Below are 18,510 nucleotides of genomic sequence, written 5' to 3' on the forward strand. Positions count from 1 at the left end.
TAAAAGCCATCACAAAAATTTAGAGTTTGAATGTGCCCGCTATGAAGTCAGTGCCAAGGCCTTTAAACACTTCCAACTGTAGCAATGCCAGGTCATACACTTGTGACAGGCCCAGTGATTCTCTTTCTTTGTCTATGGCAGCTTTGCTTTCATGCACAAATATCCTTGCACTTGCTCCTAGCACAGGTCAGCATTGACAGCCAGCCATTTTCCTCATGCACCTAGGAACCCCGCTCTTTTCTGCAGGGCACATTTCCTCAGAGAACCTTCATTATGTTGGTAATGAATACTCATTTATCTGCCTCTGACGTATTTGAGGTTTTTGGAGTACTGCTGGGAGTGGCTTGAGTTAGTAGACTCTCGGCTTTTATGTGACAGGAGGAAGGAAAGTTCCTGACAGCCTGAAGCAGGCAGCCAGTTTTTCACTGAAGCCACAGAAAAGGCCCATGAAAGGAAACGCATAAGCAAGTTAACAACACTTGGCTGCATTAATAACCCGTTACAGAAAAGTAGTACAGGAGCTGATAAATTAAAAACTCATGATGAAAAAGAAGTGGCAGAGACAGCTGCTGAGTAAGGTCTTGAAGCCCCAGCACGACTGATGCTGTCAGTAGTGTGACCTATGCAGTGTGCCAGTTTCAAACTCACGCAGCTGCTAAGGTTGTTGATTGAATATACAAATGTGTACCAGGGAGAGCATCCAACTTTTTGCTGTGTTGAGGTTTGGCCAAGCCTAGAACTTTCTGTGATTTTGCCAGAGCACATTTCTGTCCTCTGCTTGCCAGATCTAAGAAGAAAGGTATTTTGGAAGACTGGGAGTTGAATTTAGGACTATCACCTTCATCACATTCAGAATGATTTTAAGAAAACCTTTGAGGCTTAAGTAACACATTAGGAAATATTTGTATTTTACTGGCAAGCCTGCTATCTCTTTGTTTGTTTGTTTCAAGTACAGTAGCGGGAAACATTTTCCTTTTATAACAGGAAAGGGAGATGAACAAGGAGAGAATTACAGAAAAGCCAAGAATGGGAGATTATGTGAAAATACGTGAGGAAATTTTAGAGAATGAGAAAAAGAAGGAAAGAACTGGAGGTAAAAAGGAAGGATTGGGATGAATTATTAAGTGATTGGATTCATTTGTCATTTACACAGTTATAAATCAGGAGAGAGTAAAGAACACTAAAATGACGTGCTCCTATTCATTTGGGACCCTTGGATTTGTTACATGGATTTGTTCAGTTTTTTTTCATTTTCCTTTTGGTCTTCCACTTTACTCTTGGTGTAAATCTAGACTAGAAATGTAGACTTCAATCAGGGTTCAAAGAAAGGTTTATTTTCTTGAAAGATACAGGCTGTGTTTTAAGGGAAGGGAAGGGAAGGGAAGGGAAGGGAAGGGAAGGGAAGGGAAGGGAAGGGAAGGGAAGGGAAGGGAAGGGAAGGGAAGGGAAGGGAAGGGAAGGGAAGGGAAGGGATGGCTCCGGTATGGGGCCAGATCCTGTAAAGAGGGATAGAGCCAGCTAAAGGTCTGAGTGCAGGCTATGTTACCTATAGACAGTAAAAGCTTGCTGTTGGTTTCTAGAAAGAAAAAATACAAAAGCTATGCCTTTAGTAGCTATCAGGTGCTTCTCAGATGACACCTGGTGGACAAAAACTAGAGATGAAAGCAGTGCAGAACTGTACCATCCCTGCTCACTACTGCACTTACTCTTGCTGTACCTATTAGGTGCCCTCCCTACTCTCCTTGTCCCCTGCCCCCCAAGATTGTATTATTACAGTGTCTCAGAATACGCACATATCATCCATCATCCATCAACCTGTAATAGTGCTTTTTTTTTTCACCTGCTTCCTTTTTTTTTTTTTTTCCATATTCTGGCTGATGCCCTGTGTTGGTTTAATTCTGACCCATGAGTCTGAGGCTAGACCAGAGCGAAGACATTGTTTTCAGAAATAAAAATACAAGGAAAGCCCATGTTGTTAGAAGCAACTGGGTGCTTCTATAGTCTAGGATATGTAGGCAATTTTATAAATGCCCTCATAAGTGGATAGTTGAACCCATAGGTATAAAGGCTTTGATTTCTTCCGATCATTAATTTAATCTTTCTCTTTTAAACTACTTCCAGTTTGCTTCTCTAACACTGGGTGTCTTTTCTGCTTGACACTTTACAACTGCCCTCATGTGTTCTTGTTCATGACCCAGAGATAAAGTACCAATAAAAAAAACCTACTGAGTTCACCTGGAGAAAAACATCTACTTAGGAAAGCCTTTCTTCTGGGGATCCACATCCAGTGAGTGGATGCTTACATTTCCTGATAAGATAGGTGGTTTCCTGAAGGATCTCATGGATATGAATACAACTACTGTGCGGTCTTTTTTCTCTATTTGTATCTCTTTTCCTGTATTTCATGAAAATGGGAGATACTGCTGAACCAACACTGTAACAGATGAGGCCTCTTCCATAAAGAAAAGTGGCTGTGATCAATTCTTTGATTGCTGGCATTGTATCTTCCAGGTTAACAGGTTTTTCTCCTGACATTTGGGCTTTTTTGTTCTGTGTATCCCTAGTTCCTTTAAATTTTAACAGCTTTGGTTTTTTGCGGTGTATTTCCACGCTTTATTTTTGTGCAAAATCTTGAATGCTTTTATGAAGCAAAACACACACGGAAGGCAGGGATTTGCTAACTTCAAACACGGAACTAAGCTGAGAAAGAGAGAGTGTGGGAGAGGTCAGGATGTAATTACCCTACGTAATTATCTAGCTTGTTTCTTCTGGATCTAGATTAGCTCCTTACAAAAAGCATGCAGAGGCTACCCAAGAGCTGTGGCATTGTATTTGGTCTGGCTGGGATGGAGTTAACATTCCCCACTGCAATCCACATTGATCTGGGCTTTCTGTTTGTAACTAGAAGGGTGCAGATGCCACCCCAGTTTTTGGAATACTGCTGACCAGTACTCGCACAGCATCAGGGCTGTCTCTCCAATACTCCCCCCTAAAGGCCAGTGGGCTGGTGTGGGCCAGAGGTTGGGATGGCACACAAATGGGACAGCTGACCAAAGGGATATTCCCATCACCAGCATATCCTGTCTTAGATGGGTTCTGCTCCATACAGGGAATTAAGTAATGTCCTAGCCAAGCTGAACGCTCTGTACCACAGTACCACAACTTGATGCCTGAACGCTGCAGGTGCTTAGAGCCAGAACTAGCCAAGCCTAGCTCTGCTCCAATACCTGAAATACCTCTGCACATGGTTTCCAAGGCATCTTTATAAAGTCCTCAGGATTCTGAGTAACACGAGTGAAGTTTGTGGCAAACAATAACATAGATTGACCACCCAGAAACTGGTGAAATAGCAAACAGTACCTGAATTACACTATGACCAGAGCCACCTTGTTAAAATGCTTGCTGAAAACAGGTGTTTGCTGTGGAGCAATCCCTGACCAGTTACCAGTTTGCTGATCCTAATAACAGAAACCATGGAAGGGCTAACAGTCACCAAAGAAAAGCAAATACAAACATGTTCTAGAAAACACGCTTTTTTTCTCTTACATCCACTAGTGAAGGACAAGACAAAGAAGACTTTGAAACACTGCTGTGGAGCTAATGCTTTTACAAGCCATTTCAGGTAGCAATGTGTGAGAACAATCCTCCTTAATTTATGCTGATGGCTATTTTCAGGTTTTGAAATGTTCTCCTTTACTTGTTAATTCCTATTCAGCAAATACAAAGAAATCAAACGTAAGCACAGTCATAAAACATAAAGAGGAAAAATATATCAGGAAAGTGCTCCTAAAAACATCAATTAGGCAATAAAATGTCTTCAGCTTAGGCCATTTGGTTAGCATCTGTGAACACTTTTGTGTTCTGCAGCTGGGAAAACACCAGTTCGTAAAATCTCTTTAGCTAGCAAAGCCACTGCATGAATAGATTATTTCTATTCTGCAGAAATGTTAATTGGAAACTCCTTAAAAGTTTGATTGGTATATATGAGTGAAAAACAAGATCCTGAGAGTCCCAAAAATTTATTGAATAATGTGAAACTCTTTATGACCATGTGACCCAGCTTCTGGATGCGGGGAAGGCTGTGGACGTTGTCTATCTGGACTTTGATAAGGCCTTTGACACCGTCCCCCACAGCATTCTCCTGGAGAAGCTGGCGAATCATGACATAGACAAGTGTACTCTTTGCTGGGTTAAAAACTGGCTGGATGGCCGTGCCCAGAGAGTTGTGATTAATGGGGTGAAATACTCTTGGTGGCCGGTCACCAGTGGTGTCCCTCAGGGGGCCAGTTTTGGGGCTGGTTTTGTTTAATATCTTTATCAATGATCTGGATGAGGGGATTGAGTGCACCCTCAGTAAGTTTGCAGACGACACCAAACTGGGTGGGAGTGTTGATCTGCTTGAGGGTAGGAAGGCTCTACAGAGGGCCCTGGACAGGCTGGATCAATGGGCCAAAGCCAATTGTATGAGGTTTAATAAGGCCAAGTGCCGGGTCCTGCATTTCGGTCACAACAACCTCAAGCAACGCTACAGGCTTGGGGAAGAGTGGCTGGAAAGCTGCCCAGCAGAAAAGGACCTGGGGGTGCTGCTGGACGGCCAGCTTAACATGAGCCAGCAGTGTGCCCAGGTGGCCAAGAAGGCCAACAGCATTCTGGCTTGCATCAGGAATAGCGTGGCCAGCAGGAGCAGGGAAGTGATGGTGCCTCTGTACTCGGCACTGGTGAGGCCTCACCTCGAGTACTGTGTTCAGTTCTGGGCCCCGCTGTACAAGAGGGACATTGAAGTGCTGGAGCGTGTCCAGAGGAGAGCTACCAGGCTGGTGAGGGGTCTGGAGCCCAGGTCATATGAGGAGAGGCTGAGGGAGCTGGGCATGTTTAGCTTGGAGAAGAGGAGGCTGAGGGGAGACCTCATTGCCCTCTACAACTACCTGAAAGGAGGTTGTAGAGAGGTGGGTGGTGGCCTCTTCTCCCAGGTGAATAATGACAGGACCAGAGGAAATGGTCTGAAGCTGCAGCAGGGGGGGGGTTAGATTAGGTATTAGGAAGAATTACTGAAAGAGTGGTCAGGCCCTGGAACAGCCTGCCCAGGGAGGTGGTTGAGTCACCATCCCTAGATGTATTTAAGAAATGTCTAGATTTGGCACTTCAGGGCATGCTCTAGTGGCAGAGATTGTAGGGGTTGTTTGCTTGGGGGTTTTTTTGTGTGTGTATGGTTGGACTTGATGATCTCAAAGGTCTTTTCCAGCCATGAAGACTCTATGATTTCATGATTTTCTGTCAGGATAATGACAATATAGTCTGGTCTTCCTGAAGGAAGCCATCAATACAAAACCTTAAATTCCAACATAAATGAAACCGGAGACAGTAACAAGAGTGCTCCACGAGTTGAGAAAGGAAAAAAAAAAGTGTCAAATCATATATGCAAGACAGTTAATCAGCCATAGCCAGACAACAACCACGCATGGCTCTTCCCAATGACCACCAGCCACTGGGGGAAGAGCAGGACATAGTGCTACCCCACAGCAAGCACCACTTGCTGCCATACATGTGATGGATCCCCACATGCAGGGCTCCCCGGCGGCCCACAGCTCAGGCCTGTGCTGCCCACCGGGCCTTCAGCATGTCACTCTGTCGGGACACCTGCTTGTTACACCCAGACTGTGGCCCCGGCTCTTCAAGCCACCTCTTAGGATTTAGAACAACGCCGGAGTATAGCCTGGGCCCTCTTGAGGCCGCTGTCTTCTCCAAACGCTCACCGCCTCAAGCGCACTCTGAGGAGAACCTTCCGCAGCTGCCGGCAGTCTGGACAGCACCTTCCCCCTCCAAGACGGCGGCACCTCTCACAAAGGCACCGCTTGTCTCAGGCATACGCGGGGCAGACCCTCTGCGTAAAACTCCTCCTTCTTTCTGTCGAAATCCCAGGAATTCGGGAGGCTTAAACCGCCGGCGCACGGGCCGCCCCTCAGCGCCGCCGCCGCCAACATGGCTGCCCTGGCAACGGCCGTCGCTGCGGCGGCCGCCGGGCAGCAACAGGTAAAGGCCGGAGCGCGGCGCGGAGCCGCTGCGCAACCCGCCGGCGGGGGCAGCCCCTCTCTGCGGGGAGCCCACCTCAGCAGGCAACCCCTCTCTGTGGGGATCCCATCTCAGCAGGCAGCCCCTCTCTGAGGGGACACCCTCTCTGCAGGGACCTCCTCTCTGAGAGAAGCCCTTCTCTGACGGGACCCCATCTCTGGGGGCAGCCCCTCTCTGAGGGGAGCCCCTCTCTTCAGGCCCACCGGGCAGCAGCCGCTGAGGAGTTCCAACCTCGTACGAGGTGTAGGGATAAAGGTTAAAAAGAAACGTGTAAGAAGCGGGTTTGCCGGGCTGGCTGCAAAATGGTAGCTTCATAACCTGAACAGGGGGTTCCATCATCGGCGTTCCTAGCAGTGGTTACGTTAAGGATGTTCAGGGTTGCTATCACTAAGCATTGGCACTTTGCAAGGGACATTAAGCGCATTTCGGAAGTTAAGCTAGTGCTTTTCTTGAACGAGATGAAATGGGGGTAATCTGCCTAGTGTAGATTACCTGCTTATGGTCAGGTAGGGAGTAACTCTGACTCATCAGACTGATTGCCATCAGCAGCAAGGCAGTTGCAGTGTGGTGAGCTGTCTCCGTTACAGCAAGCTGATGTTGCAGTCTTTCAATTTTTCTGTTGAAGAATACATTTTTTGTACAGTCATCAGCTTGCTGTCACTCATTACTCCAGTTTTATACCTGTGTGACTTAAAAATATTTAAAGTGTGCCAGTATAAAACTGAAGTAATGCTGTTACTCTGCACTGTGGTGTTGTCTGCTTTAAAATAATGAATGAACATTTTAAAAAGAAATATTGGTTTTTTAATAGTATTTTATTTTATTACATACAGAATGACAGCTGTTCCAGTACTGCAGGTGCTGGTCGACAATTTCAGAACTGGAAGATGAAGGATGAACAATCTAAGAAAGCTGAATTCATAAGAACTGCAGAAAAGCTAAAAACCCAGTAAGTTAAGCACATCATAAATATATTTTCATGATGTTCTGGAGGTAATATAACTGAAGGTTCAAGGCAAGAATTTATGGTAGTGAAACCTCTAGGCTACGATTCCCTTTCCAGGAGCTCTGGCAGATTATTGTGGCTGTTAAAATAGTTCAGGATAGGCTCGTGAGCTCCAAATATACTGTTGCTGTAATTACTATTTGGACTTTGGTCAGTCATCTTCTGTGGATGACTAGATGCAGGAAAAAGAAAGTGCACGTGGCATAGTTGAGTTTTCAGTTTTACCACTCAGCTGTGCTTAGCCTTCTAAGAACCTAAAGCCCTTAAGACATACCAACAAAAGGGGAATTGCGGCAGCATTACAACAGCTTCCTCAGAGGAGATTGAAAGCACTTTATCTAGAATATCCAGGCCACTGCTGTGGAAAATGGGGGTTCACAACATCTCAGGCACAGATGTGATTTAAATCTGTTTCCTCACATCTTGAGTAAATGCTGTAACAACTACACTGGCAGTTGAAAGAACAGGAAGGTTTCTTCTTGCACGAATGAGCTTTAGTAGACAGAGCTGATGCAGCCACACGGATGAAAGAGAGGTTTGTAGTTGTGAATCCTGAAGGAACAGTGACACTTAAGTCTCACGGGAGTGTTTATGCTGTCTGACTGAATCAGCTCTTCCTTGGTTGTTCTGGATCCTCAGTTATGGCTCAAAAATTGACTGCTGGGTAATGTAGATGTTCCCAAGCAGCTCCAAACAAGGCATGCCATTTAACTCTGGCACACTGTCCTTCTGTAGTTGTTGTGCTCTAAAGGCTTCTAGTGCACTGTGTGGGGAGATTTGGTACTTGGGTCTGGTCTGTGAATTCTAGTGGACAGCAAAGCATTTAAACTGTGAACCATAAACTGCACTATATAGGAGTTTGAACCATGTAGCAACAATAGTCTGCTGAAGAACCAAGCTGCTGCCAAGAGACAGGCTTTCTTGGGCTGTCAGTAGTGTTGCTTAGCATTGAGAATCCTACCAGATGTTTCTGTACCTTAGTAAGAAGGCAAAAGTCATAAAACTCTCTGTACTGTACATAATGCATAGTTTAAGTTATTTAAATGCTAATGAACTTGAATTTGAATCTTCAGTTACAGTAGCACTATTGCTAGTGTTAAGGCTGAGAGCATGTACTTGTTTTGTTTGTGCTGGGGCTCCATCTATGTGTGCAACTGCATTAATACAGCCTGACTCTGTCCCTGCGCTTTCCAATGAAAATTCTCATGAGGCTCCCTGATAGTGAGCATACAGATAAAATTTCAGGCTATTTCAGTGTGTGGACCACTGCCTGTCGGCAAGGTAGTTTCCTTCTTAACGCATTTCTCTTGTTCAAGTTCTTGCATTACTTCAGTGTGTAGTCTTATAACTGCAGAAAGATTTTCCTTGAAAACAGCTGTAGGAACAAACCAGTGATTTGTATAAAATCTAAGACAGTCCTGTTGACGCATCCTCAGCTGGATTCTAACCTTTGAAAGTCTTGGGGCTTTGCTAAGTATTTGTGTCTTACTCAGTGTGGCAACCTTTTTTTCCAGGCTTGCAAATACAGAAAAAGACAAAAATGGACATCTTTACAATAGGAAGAGTGATTTCAGGGTAGAATACAGCATACTAGAGGAACTGGAACGTACCATGACTGTCAGCAGGAAAACTGAAAGTAAGTGGGATTTTATTTGGGTTTTTTGTTTGTCCTTTTTTTTTAACTATACTGTTGTTTGTTTAAACAGGAAATACTACTGTTTGTTTGTTCCCACAAAAACATGCAGTCCAGGTCTTGGCTGCAGGGAGTGACAGAGCTTTTTGCTGGTAAAGGATGGCAGTAGTGAGAACAGCTGTGTGAGGTGTGACCAGGTGGACGATCTGCTCAGCCTGGTGGCAGAGCTACAAGTAGAAAGAAAGTAGAAAGGTTAAGGAGCATCAGGGAGTCCAAGAAAGAGATAGAGTAGTGAAGCCATACTCTGCCTTCCCTGAGACAGAAACGGAATAATCACCAGGAAAAACCCAAGATCAAGGGGATCTTGTATCCTGCCCCCCATACCCCGACAGGCTGAAGGCTTAAATGAGAGGAGTGAATGGAGGCAAGTAGCAAACCCCCTCCTTGCCCACCTTGCCTTCCCAAGTGCCTCTGTAGAACAGGTACAAGGCTCTGGATGTAGAAAGACAGTGGATGATGATGTGGATGACAGTCCATCTTCACCAGAGGTGCTGCCAAGGCCTACTCCCTGTATCACAACCACCTCCACAAGGAAGAAAAGATGGGTTATAGTTGTAGGTGACTCCCTTCTGAGGGGAACAGAGGGTCTGATATGCCAGTCTGACCCTCCTCCTAGGGAAGTGTGCTGCCTCCCTGGGGCCTGGGTTAAGGACATCACTAGGAAACTTCCTAGCCTGGTACAGCCCTTGGACTGTTACCCATTGTTACCCTTCCACGTGGGTGGTGATGAAGCTGCAGGGACAAGGGAGCAGAACAGAGCTGGTAGATCTTGAAGGATGCTTCCCACAGAGTGCAAGAGCTCTCAATCCCCAGGTGTAAGAGATCGGGAAAGGAGGGCAAGAGACCATCATGGCTGAGTCAAGACCTGTTGGTCAAACTAAAGGGCAAGAGAGAGATGCAGAGGCAGTGGAAGCAGGGACAGATATCCTGGGAAGAGTATAGGGACACTGCCTGGTTGTGTAGAGATGGGGTCAGGAAGGCCAAGGCGCAGCTAGAGCTCAACTTGGCAAGGGATACAAAGAATAATAAAAAAGGATTCTACAGGTATGTCAGCCAGAAAAGGAAGGTCAAAGAAAGCTTACCCCCCTGATGAGCAAGACTGGTGAACTGGTAACAACAGACAAGAAGGCTGAGGTCCTCAACAACTTTTTTGCCCGAGTCTTCCCTGGCAACCTCTCTCCCCACACCATTCCAGTGGTCAGGGACTGGGGGAAAAAAAAATCCCCCCACAAGTCAGGGACTGGGGGAAAAAAAATCCTTCCTACTGTAAGAGAAGATCAGGTTCAGGACCACCTGAGGATTGGTGACATGTGGTGTCCCTTGGGGGTCCGTGTTTGGACCAGTACTAGTCAATATCTTCATCAATGACATAGTGGGATCGAGTGCACCCTCACCAAGTTTGCTGATGACACCAAGCTGAGTGGTGCAGTGGTGAGGGATGGGATGTCAACCAGAGAGACCCGGACAGGCTCAAGAAGTGTGTCCATGTGAACCTCATGAGGTTCAACAAGGCCAAGGGCAGGGTCCTGCACCTGGGTCAGGTGACCCCCTGTATCAATACAAACCGGGGGATGAAGGGATTGAGAGTAGCCCTGCTGAGAAGGACTTACGGGTGTTCGTGGATGAAAAGTTGGACATGAGCCAACTGTATGTATGTTTGCAGCCCAGAAAGCCTACTGTATCCTGGTCTGCATCAAAAGAAGGGTGGCCAGCAGCTCGAGGGAGGTGATTCTGCCCCTTTACTCCACTCTGGTGAGACCCCCACCTGGAGTACTGCGTTCAGCTCTGGACCACTAAGCACAGGAAAGACATGGACCTGTTGGAGTGGGTCCAGCGGAGGGCCATGAAAATGATGAGAAGGCTAGAGCGCCTCTGCTATAAAGAAAAGCTGAGAGTTGGGATTGTTCAGCCTGGAGAAGAGAAGGCTTCAGGGAGACCTTATTGTGACCTTTCAGTACTTAAAGGAGGCTCATAAGAAAGAAGGGGACAGGCTTTTTAGCAGGGCCTGTTGCAGTAGAACAAGGGGTAATGGCTTTAAAGTAAAAGAAGGAAGGTTTGGACTAGATACAAGGAAGAAACTTTTTACAATGAGGTTGGTGAAACACTAGAACAGGTTGCCCAGAGAGGTGGTAGATGCCCCATCCGTGGAAACGTTCAAGGTCAGATTGGATGGAGCTCTGAGCATGTCTCAGCTCATTGCAGGGGAGGTTGGACTAGATAACCTTCAAAGGTCCCTTCCAACCCAAACTATTCTATGATTCTAAGTGGTTCAATAATCAGTAGTACAAAGAGATTAGTTTAGACTGAACGTGGACACTGATACAAGTGTGGTATTTCAGCATGTGTACTGATTATAAAGAAGACTTCTACAATTCACTTGCAAAATTCAGTAGCATAAACATTTTAAACCTTCTGTGTTATTAACAGTTTTCTTTTAATCTTGAATGTAGCAGACAGAAAACCTTTGGTGGAAAGTTACTGGTTTAGAAACCTGGAATCCATTTTGCGTGTGTATTGCAAAATCTAATGTAGTCTAGCTAAGGTACAATAAATACATATTTACCACAACATAAGTTTTTCACACACTGATTGCTGCCTTTCAATATATTTCTAAACAGTTCTGTGTCTGCATTTTTCAAATTCTTGGATAATGAATTCTTAGTTTAAATAGTGCTGTCAGATGGTACACAGTCTGTCCTACAATATCTGTTCCACTTATGCATTAATGAAATACTTCAGGAAAAAAAGTGACTCCCTGATCACAGTACCTAGATTCTTTCAAAAGTAATCAAATAAATCATGCTATGCTTCTGATATAGAAGATCAAAACAAAATAAGTTCAAGAAGGGAAAGGACCCATAAAGACAACTAAAAATATGCTCACCTTACAAATTTGTATGTGTTTTAATGTTTATCTTCTAATTAAGGAAATATCATACCCTTTACATCTTGCAATCCTTAAGAAATTTAAATATTTCTGAGGAATGACTAAGCCAAAACGTTCAGAAAATTTTCCAGGATAAAAAGGGCACATGGAAGTATGGATGGAGATATTGTTGTGAGATAATAAAGAGGACAAAGATGAGAGGTATAAGGCGCTACTTGTGAAGGAGTGTTACAGTATGATCTTTTAGGGTGTGTACTAGAACCCCCAAACTTGCCATTTTCTATGTTCAGGTCTTTCAGTATGACCTATGTGCTTTTACACTTTCTGTGGTCTCAGCAGGAACTAGTAGGGTCATGTCTTAGCTACATTTTGTTACATTTAACTCTTGGACTCTGTTTCCCTTCCTTAACCCAAATCTTTTAGGATAGAAGATACAACTCCTTAGTGCCTAAGATGTATCCAGAACTTCATTCTCCTCAGAATTGTATTTATGGACTGATGAGGAGCCATGTAGTAACAAAGCAAATAAGCGGATGCATGCTTGGAGTACGTGAAAACACCGATTCTACTTTAGTTAACACAGCAAATAAGTAAATCTTGTTGAAGTAGTACTGTGCTTACCAAGTTTCATTGCTGAGTTCCATTGCGCTTCATTGCTGAGTGTTTTGACGCCTAGGTCAAAGTCTCCCTCAAAATTCTAGAGGAGGTTTCATCTGCATAGGCAATATTCTCCAAACTCTGGACACCTGATTAAAGGTTTGGGGGAAAAAAAACCCAAACAAACAGCCCCAAACTGATAGATAGGACTGTCCTGTTGACCCCTTTAAAAATAGGAGCTACTAATTTAAAATCTGTTAACACTGTGTGGGGCAATACATGGCCCATGCAGTTACAGTCGTGTTAAAATGCTTAGTATTATGGCAGTTTCTTATGATAAAACAGAATTTGTGTCCCTGCTTAGATGAAATTGCCAGTTTATTTTGCACACTTTATTGCTTTTGTTCTTGTATTGAATTTAATGTGTAAAGAAACTGTTAGAACTATCAGCAGTTTATTTTAACAGAAGCAAAAATCCTGCAGCAGCTATCAAAAATACAAAATAATGTGAAGAGACTTCAGCGACAATTAAAAGATGTGAAGCCTACACCAGAATGTAAGTCGTGATAACAGATTTAAAAACATTTTCCTCTATAGACAGGTTTCCTGCACAGTTGGGCTTGTGATTCTTCTGCAGACTTGGAATATTCTTTCTCCAGTCTGTTTGCTTTTGCAGGAATCTGGAAAGAGAAGAATATAAAAATGTAAGAAATGGTGAAAGATGGTGCCGTTCTGCATGGAAACAGAGAAACTGTCTCTGTCTTAGAAGTGGTGTGGGTTTGTTTCTTTTCTGTATGTAACTCTTTGCCTTACTAAAGTTAGTATTCTAGTACCTTTCATCTGGTAAGAGGTCACAGGGTAGGGTCTCCAGGTAACTCATTTTTGGTTGTACACATGCCCTTAAGGGTAAATTGGAATATTCTGTGGAAAATGCTGAAACAACTCATTCATTTGGATATTTAGAAACTTTTGGGAAATAGGCACTGAAAGAACCGTTCTTCTGTGATACTCTGCTGCCTCGTGTGAAGCTCTGGCTGAAGCCTTCCTATTAGATGAGAGCCAGATGCACCTCACTTCATTTATTCAGTGTCTGTTCTATAAAAAATGCATTATCTTCTTAAACTGTCTGCAAAGATAACAAGAACTAACAAGGCATGAAAGCTGAACTAAGAGTGTACATACAGATATACATATATATATATACAGATATAACTGTACCAATTTAGTTTATTATTTTTTAAAGCCAGGTTAGTTAAACTATGCGTTTAACGTGTGTCCACAGAGATGTTGAGCTGATTTAAAACAGATTCTAAAACTTTTTTCTACCATGGCAAAATAGATCTTCTCTAGACGGCTGTCTTGCTGTCATTCTCCATATCAGGACTACAGCATGGTGACTGTACAGAATAAAGTCTTACTTTGATGTTTCTTTGTCAGCTTTGTGAAAGTAGTGACCTGTAGGTTAAATAGGGTTGCTACAGCCTGGTATAAATCAAAGATTTGAGTGTACTTCTTAAGTCATTAATTGCATTGTTATAAAAAACAAATGTGGAAGCTTTTTAGGATAAGGCTGGCTTTGTAAATTGGTTGAAGGTTACTCAGAATGAGAACTTGTTTAATGGAAATAAACATTTACGCTGGGATTTGCATCCAGTTAGCTAAATCACTGTGAAATCACACCTTTTGAATAAACAAGAGTCTCTCTTTTAAGGCTGTTTGAGATGGAAATGCATACTTTTTTGTACAGGGAAATAAAAACGTCCCAGAGGTCTCTGCAAGTGGCTACATTTCTGGGTAGTGCTGAATTACTGGTAAATACTGTAGACTTCTTAAATGATATGCTCTTTTCTTCTTTTCCTTTTTAGTTGTTGACAAGCTCAAGGAAATGATGGAAGAAGTTGAAAATGCAATCAATGCTTTTAAAGAGGAACAGAGACAAATGTATGTTTATACATGCTTCAGCTACAAGAAAATGTACTTTCATAAGACACAGTGAAAACTTTGCATTAATCAAGTAAACGATTCTTTTGATTTACTCCTTTGGTAGTGATTCCTGTGGTATGTAAGTCAAAACTCAAGCTATCAACCTTAGAAGCTTGATAAGCAGCCTTTTAGAGAGGCTGTTTATATAGCTGTTGCAGTGATCCAATGTAATAATCATTTCCCTATGAAAAGGCTTTTCAGAGAAAGGCTGCAGAAGAGATTAGATTGTGGGTTTTTTGTTCTTGCTATTGTTTTGGTTTTTAAGTGGGTGGGTTTTTTACTTCCCTTTCTCTCTGCTGGTGTCAGGAGGGGATTGAGTTAGTTGTTAGTTGAGTGCCATAAACACTTTCAGTAAAAGGGTAACAAATCTGATTGTGTAGTGCTTTATTATGGGATCATTACAACCGTACTGTCATCTGTGTTACCATTTCAGTTTTAATCTTTGAAGAATAGCTTTTCTGTGGTATTGAACAATTCCAAAATTCATTTTCAGTGAATGAACAATGAATACTGGACTTATTTTCTTACATTTCAGTGTTCTCTTTTCAGATACGAACAGCTTTTGAAGGAGGAAAAAACCGCCATTAATGAGCTCAGTGTCTTTGAGAGAAAAGTGGAACTGTGGGCGTTAGGCAGCTCAACAATGGAAAAAGCTTTGAAATTACCATCAGCCAGGATCTCAGTTGATAAAACACTGGAAAATCATCTACCTGAAGAAGTAGTAGAGTTTGAAAGATTTCTTCAGCAAACAGGAGGGAGGCAAGGAGGCTGGGATGATTATGATCATCAAAATTTTCTGAAAGTATGGACAAAACACAGAGGAAGGCTGTCTTACATGGATGAAGCCCTTGAGTATCTCTGTGGTAGAACAGAAGAAGATATCGAACAGCATTGCAAATGGTATCAAGAGTTTCTAATTTTAAACGAACGAAAGAAAGAGGTAAAATAACCCCTCTAGGGCTTTTAAGGCTTAAGAAAAAGTACTTATTTTTAAAATGCATGCATTTCTTATTTTTGTATTTGCGCCTCTGGTGGTAGTGCTAGGTGGATTTCTGTTACAGCTCATGGTATCTAACTTTAGCATCCTCAACTTTCCAAAAATACTTGTCTTAAAGAATTACCAATAAGAATAGACCTAACGACACACTGAAGTGGGCTGCGTATTGCCAAAGTATATTAAAAATGCTTTTGATGGCAGTGGTCCAGCAAGTTAGATGCCAATCCCAGAGCAGTAAGTAAGATCCTATCTGAAATTGCAGTACTTGTTACATCTGTCCCTAAGAATGTCTGTCCCACCATATAGGCAATATACCTATGCCATACTGACATAGAAAATTACAATTCCTTCAAGAACTATCCATCCAAGTAATAAAAGATACGCTGACATAAAAACCAAATTATAAAACCATAGGTGAAATTGTTAATTTGAAGAAAAAAATTAAGACCTGAAATATGTTTGCATTAAAAAAAGCATATTACACCAGCATTCATAACTACCCAAAGTTAATATGAATGACATAATTTAAATAATTTTAGCAGGCACATATTAAACCTGCCTGTGTGACCTATAAAATAGAAAAACAAAATTGTGAGAAAGCAGATATAGGTGCTTCTTTGCCTTAAGTTTTGCCTTTAGTAGACTTCTAATTCCTATCTGCAGTTTGTATCCTCAGAACATATGTTTTCATCAGACCAAATCAATGGGAATGCGTAAAATTGTAATGAAAACTTGTTTGTTTTTTTTTTTATTTCCTGATGTTCTCTTGCAGTCAATTAAGCAGTGGAAAGAAAAGCAGCAGCAAGAAAAAGAAGGAAACTTGAAGGAGAAAGAGAAAGCAGAAAAAATGCTCAACGAAGAATGGCTACAGCGTGAAGAAGCACAGAAGCAAAAAGCAGAAGAAGAAAGAAAAAAACAACAATCAGTAATTGAAGCATGGAAGAAACAGAAAGCAATAGCATTTGCAATGGAACAAGCATCGCAATTAAAACTAGAAGAAGAGAAGGAGAAAAAACAAGGAAAAGAACGCCGGCGCCAATTCCATATGAAGTTACTGTTGGAAAGCTATACCTTGCAGAAGAAAGAGAAGGATGAACTTGAAAAGCTTGAAAACAAGAAGAGAGAGGAAGCTGAAAAGGAGGAAAGGAAAAGAATTGCTGCAGAAGAAATTACTAAGTTTCAAGGGCGTGTGCGTAATTACATCTCCAGTTATGCATGTTGTTTTAAATTCGCCTAGTTCCTCCTACAATATAATGTTAAACACTTTTAAAAATCCATGTTTCATTCATTTAAATCTATTTTGATTCACTATAAATAACAGGATCTGTTACATACAAGAAACAGTATGAAACTTTATTTTAGATAAAGATGTTCCTTTTCCTCAGTATCTAAATTCTATGGGATTATTCAACCCCGAATTTCTTTCTACATATAGAAGTAGTTTTATTTACTTCAATGTGAAAATGTTTGGGAAAAACAGCCTGGGCTCTGTTGCACTCTGTGCTATAGAAAACATCAGGAGAGTTGATCGTTGTATGCAGATATGAAATAAAAAGAGATGTTTGAAGATCCTGCAGGTTTCAGTAGCTGTAAGGTTAAATCAGATCCCTCATCAATGTAAATCTCATTACTGGAGAACTGATAATTGTTTTCAGAGTTAGAAGAGGCTTAGCTGAGAAGTAAAATTACTGAACAGAAAGTTGCTTCTGTTCTACCTTAAACCAGGACAACACTAAAGTTCATTTTTATAAACAGAGATTAAACTACTACAGTCCATTTTTTTCAAAACTGCGTAACTATAATTTGTGTGTGCAGGACAAGCTATAGCAATTATCTACCTGGTGTAACTTTATTCTGTACTATGACAAAATAATTTTTAAACAAAAAAAAATTAACTGTGAAAAAGCTACATATATACTTTTATACAATTTGTTTCACTTCCAAAGAAAAGTTTGCTTTTCCATTTGTTATATGTTTCAGGATCTACATAAACTGGAGCTAAGGATTCTACAGAAACAAGCTAAAGAATTAAAGAAAGGAGAAAAAGAAAAAAGGTTGGCAAAGTTAAGAGAGAAGGTAATTTACCATTTTTTCTCCTTGTAATCAGAGGTGTTTGCAGCTTGGTTGTTTAAACCACCTTTTTCCTCAGTGATCTAAAAAGCAATTATTTTTATGTACCTAGATGGTTGTAAAGGAAAAAAGAAATTTAAATAGTTACCATGCTTGTTATCAGGAAACAAAAATACAGCAGGTATAGTTGTTCTTTTGTTTAAAATAAATTTTTAAAAAGCGCAAGAGAGATTTTATCTTCTGGCAATACTTGTTCTGGGCAAAGCCTGTAACTTGCACAAATAAGCTGCAATGTAGGTGGGGTTTTTCCTAATTTTTAAATGGTTTTCTACCCTTGGTTAAATAAGGAGGCCGTCTGTCAGAAGAGTTTTGGGAACATTGTCTGGGTTTTGAGGCTTTAGCCTTTTAAATTACTTGATTTTGTGTTTCTGCTGTTGCCTGTGATAGTGTGGAGGGAGAAGTCTCTTTCTGGCTGTCCAGCCGCATTCCATTTGCTCTGCAGCTATTCATACGATGAAGATCTAATGAATGGACACAATTCATTCTGTCATCAGTGAAAAAGAACAATTTTTTATGTTTTTTTGTTTGATTCCGAGGTGGAGATTCGTGTCACCAGTGACCGCAGACGTACCAAGGGCTGGGAGGAATGCACGAAAGGGATGGCACCAGCAGCCTCCGAAACATTTCTACCTGTTCCCAGTAGGTGAGGGGAGAGTGATGGGATGCGCAGCCATGACAAAAAATAGTTACCTATGAGCGCATTGTGCTTTTTTGCCCTGTTTTTAGAGCTGCCCCAGCCTGGAGACAAGGGCCGTAGATGAGCACCTGTCGCAGGATGACGACTGCCTCGCCTGCACAATGGCCAGCCGTCCTCGGGACTTGTCACAAAATTCGCTTGACACGATCATAGAATCATAGAATCTTCATGATTGGAAAGGACCTTCGAGATCATCAAGTCCAACCATACACACACAAAAAAAACCCCAAGCAAACAACCCCTACAATCTCTGCCACTAGAGCATGCCCCGAAGTGCCAAATCTAGACGTTTCTTAAATACATCTAGGGATGGTGACTCAACCACCTCCCTGGGCAGGCTGTTCCAGGGCCTGACCGCTCTTTCAGTATTCTTCCTAATATCTAACCTAAACCTCCCCTGCTGCAGCTTCAGACCATTTCCTCTGGTCCTGTCATTATTCACCTGGGAGAA

The 18,510-nt window shown here is 42.2% G+C and overlaps 1 protein-coding gene across 1 annotated transcript; it reads left to right on the forward strand.

Annotated features, from left to right (window-relative positions):
* The first annotated feature begins 5,796 nt into the window (after positions 1-5,796).
* CCDC112 (coiled-coil domain containing 112) lies at positions 5,797-18,346 on the forward strand. The gene is made up of 10 exons (XM_054186167.1): positions 5,797-6,030; positions 6,903-7,018; positions 8,590-8,711; positions 12,719-12,808; positions 14,118-14,193; positions 14,785-15,175; positions 16,005-16,421; positions 17,213-17,308; positions 17,899-18,001; positions 18,089-18,346. Exons 1-10 carry the CDS (start codon positions 5,980-5,982, stop codon positions 18,121-18,123), a joined length of 1,497 nt encoding a protein of 498 aa, XP_054042142.1. The 5' UTR covers positions 5,797-5,979; the 3' UTR covers positions 18,124-18,346.
* The last annotated feature ends 164 nt before the right edge of the window (positions 18,347-18,510 follow it).

The sequence above is a fragment of the Rissa tridactyla genome, chromosome Z (assembly GCF_028500815.1).
Source record: "Rissa tridactyla isolate bRisTri1 chromosome Z, bRisTri1.patW.cur.20221130, whole genome shotgun sequence".
Taxonomy (NCBI): Eukaryota; Metazoa; Chordata; class Aves; order Charadriiformes; family Laridae; genus Rissa; species Rissa tridactyla.

Excerpts from the sequence above, each read along its gene's own strand:
- CCDC112 (XM_054186167.1), top strand. The coding sequence starts at position 5,980 with ATGGCTGCCCTGGCAACGGCCGTCGCTGCGGCGGCCGCCGGGCAGCAA. Across the intron at positions 7,019-8,589 it reads GCAGAAAAGCTAAAAACCCA|GCTTGCAAATACAGAAAAAG; the intron begins GTAAGTTAAGCA and ends CTTTTTTTCCAG. Across the intron at positions 16,422-17,212 it reads TTACTAAGTTTCAAGGGCGT|GATCTACATAAACTGGAGCT; the intron begins GTGCGTAATTAC and ends TATATGTTTCAG.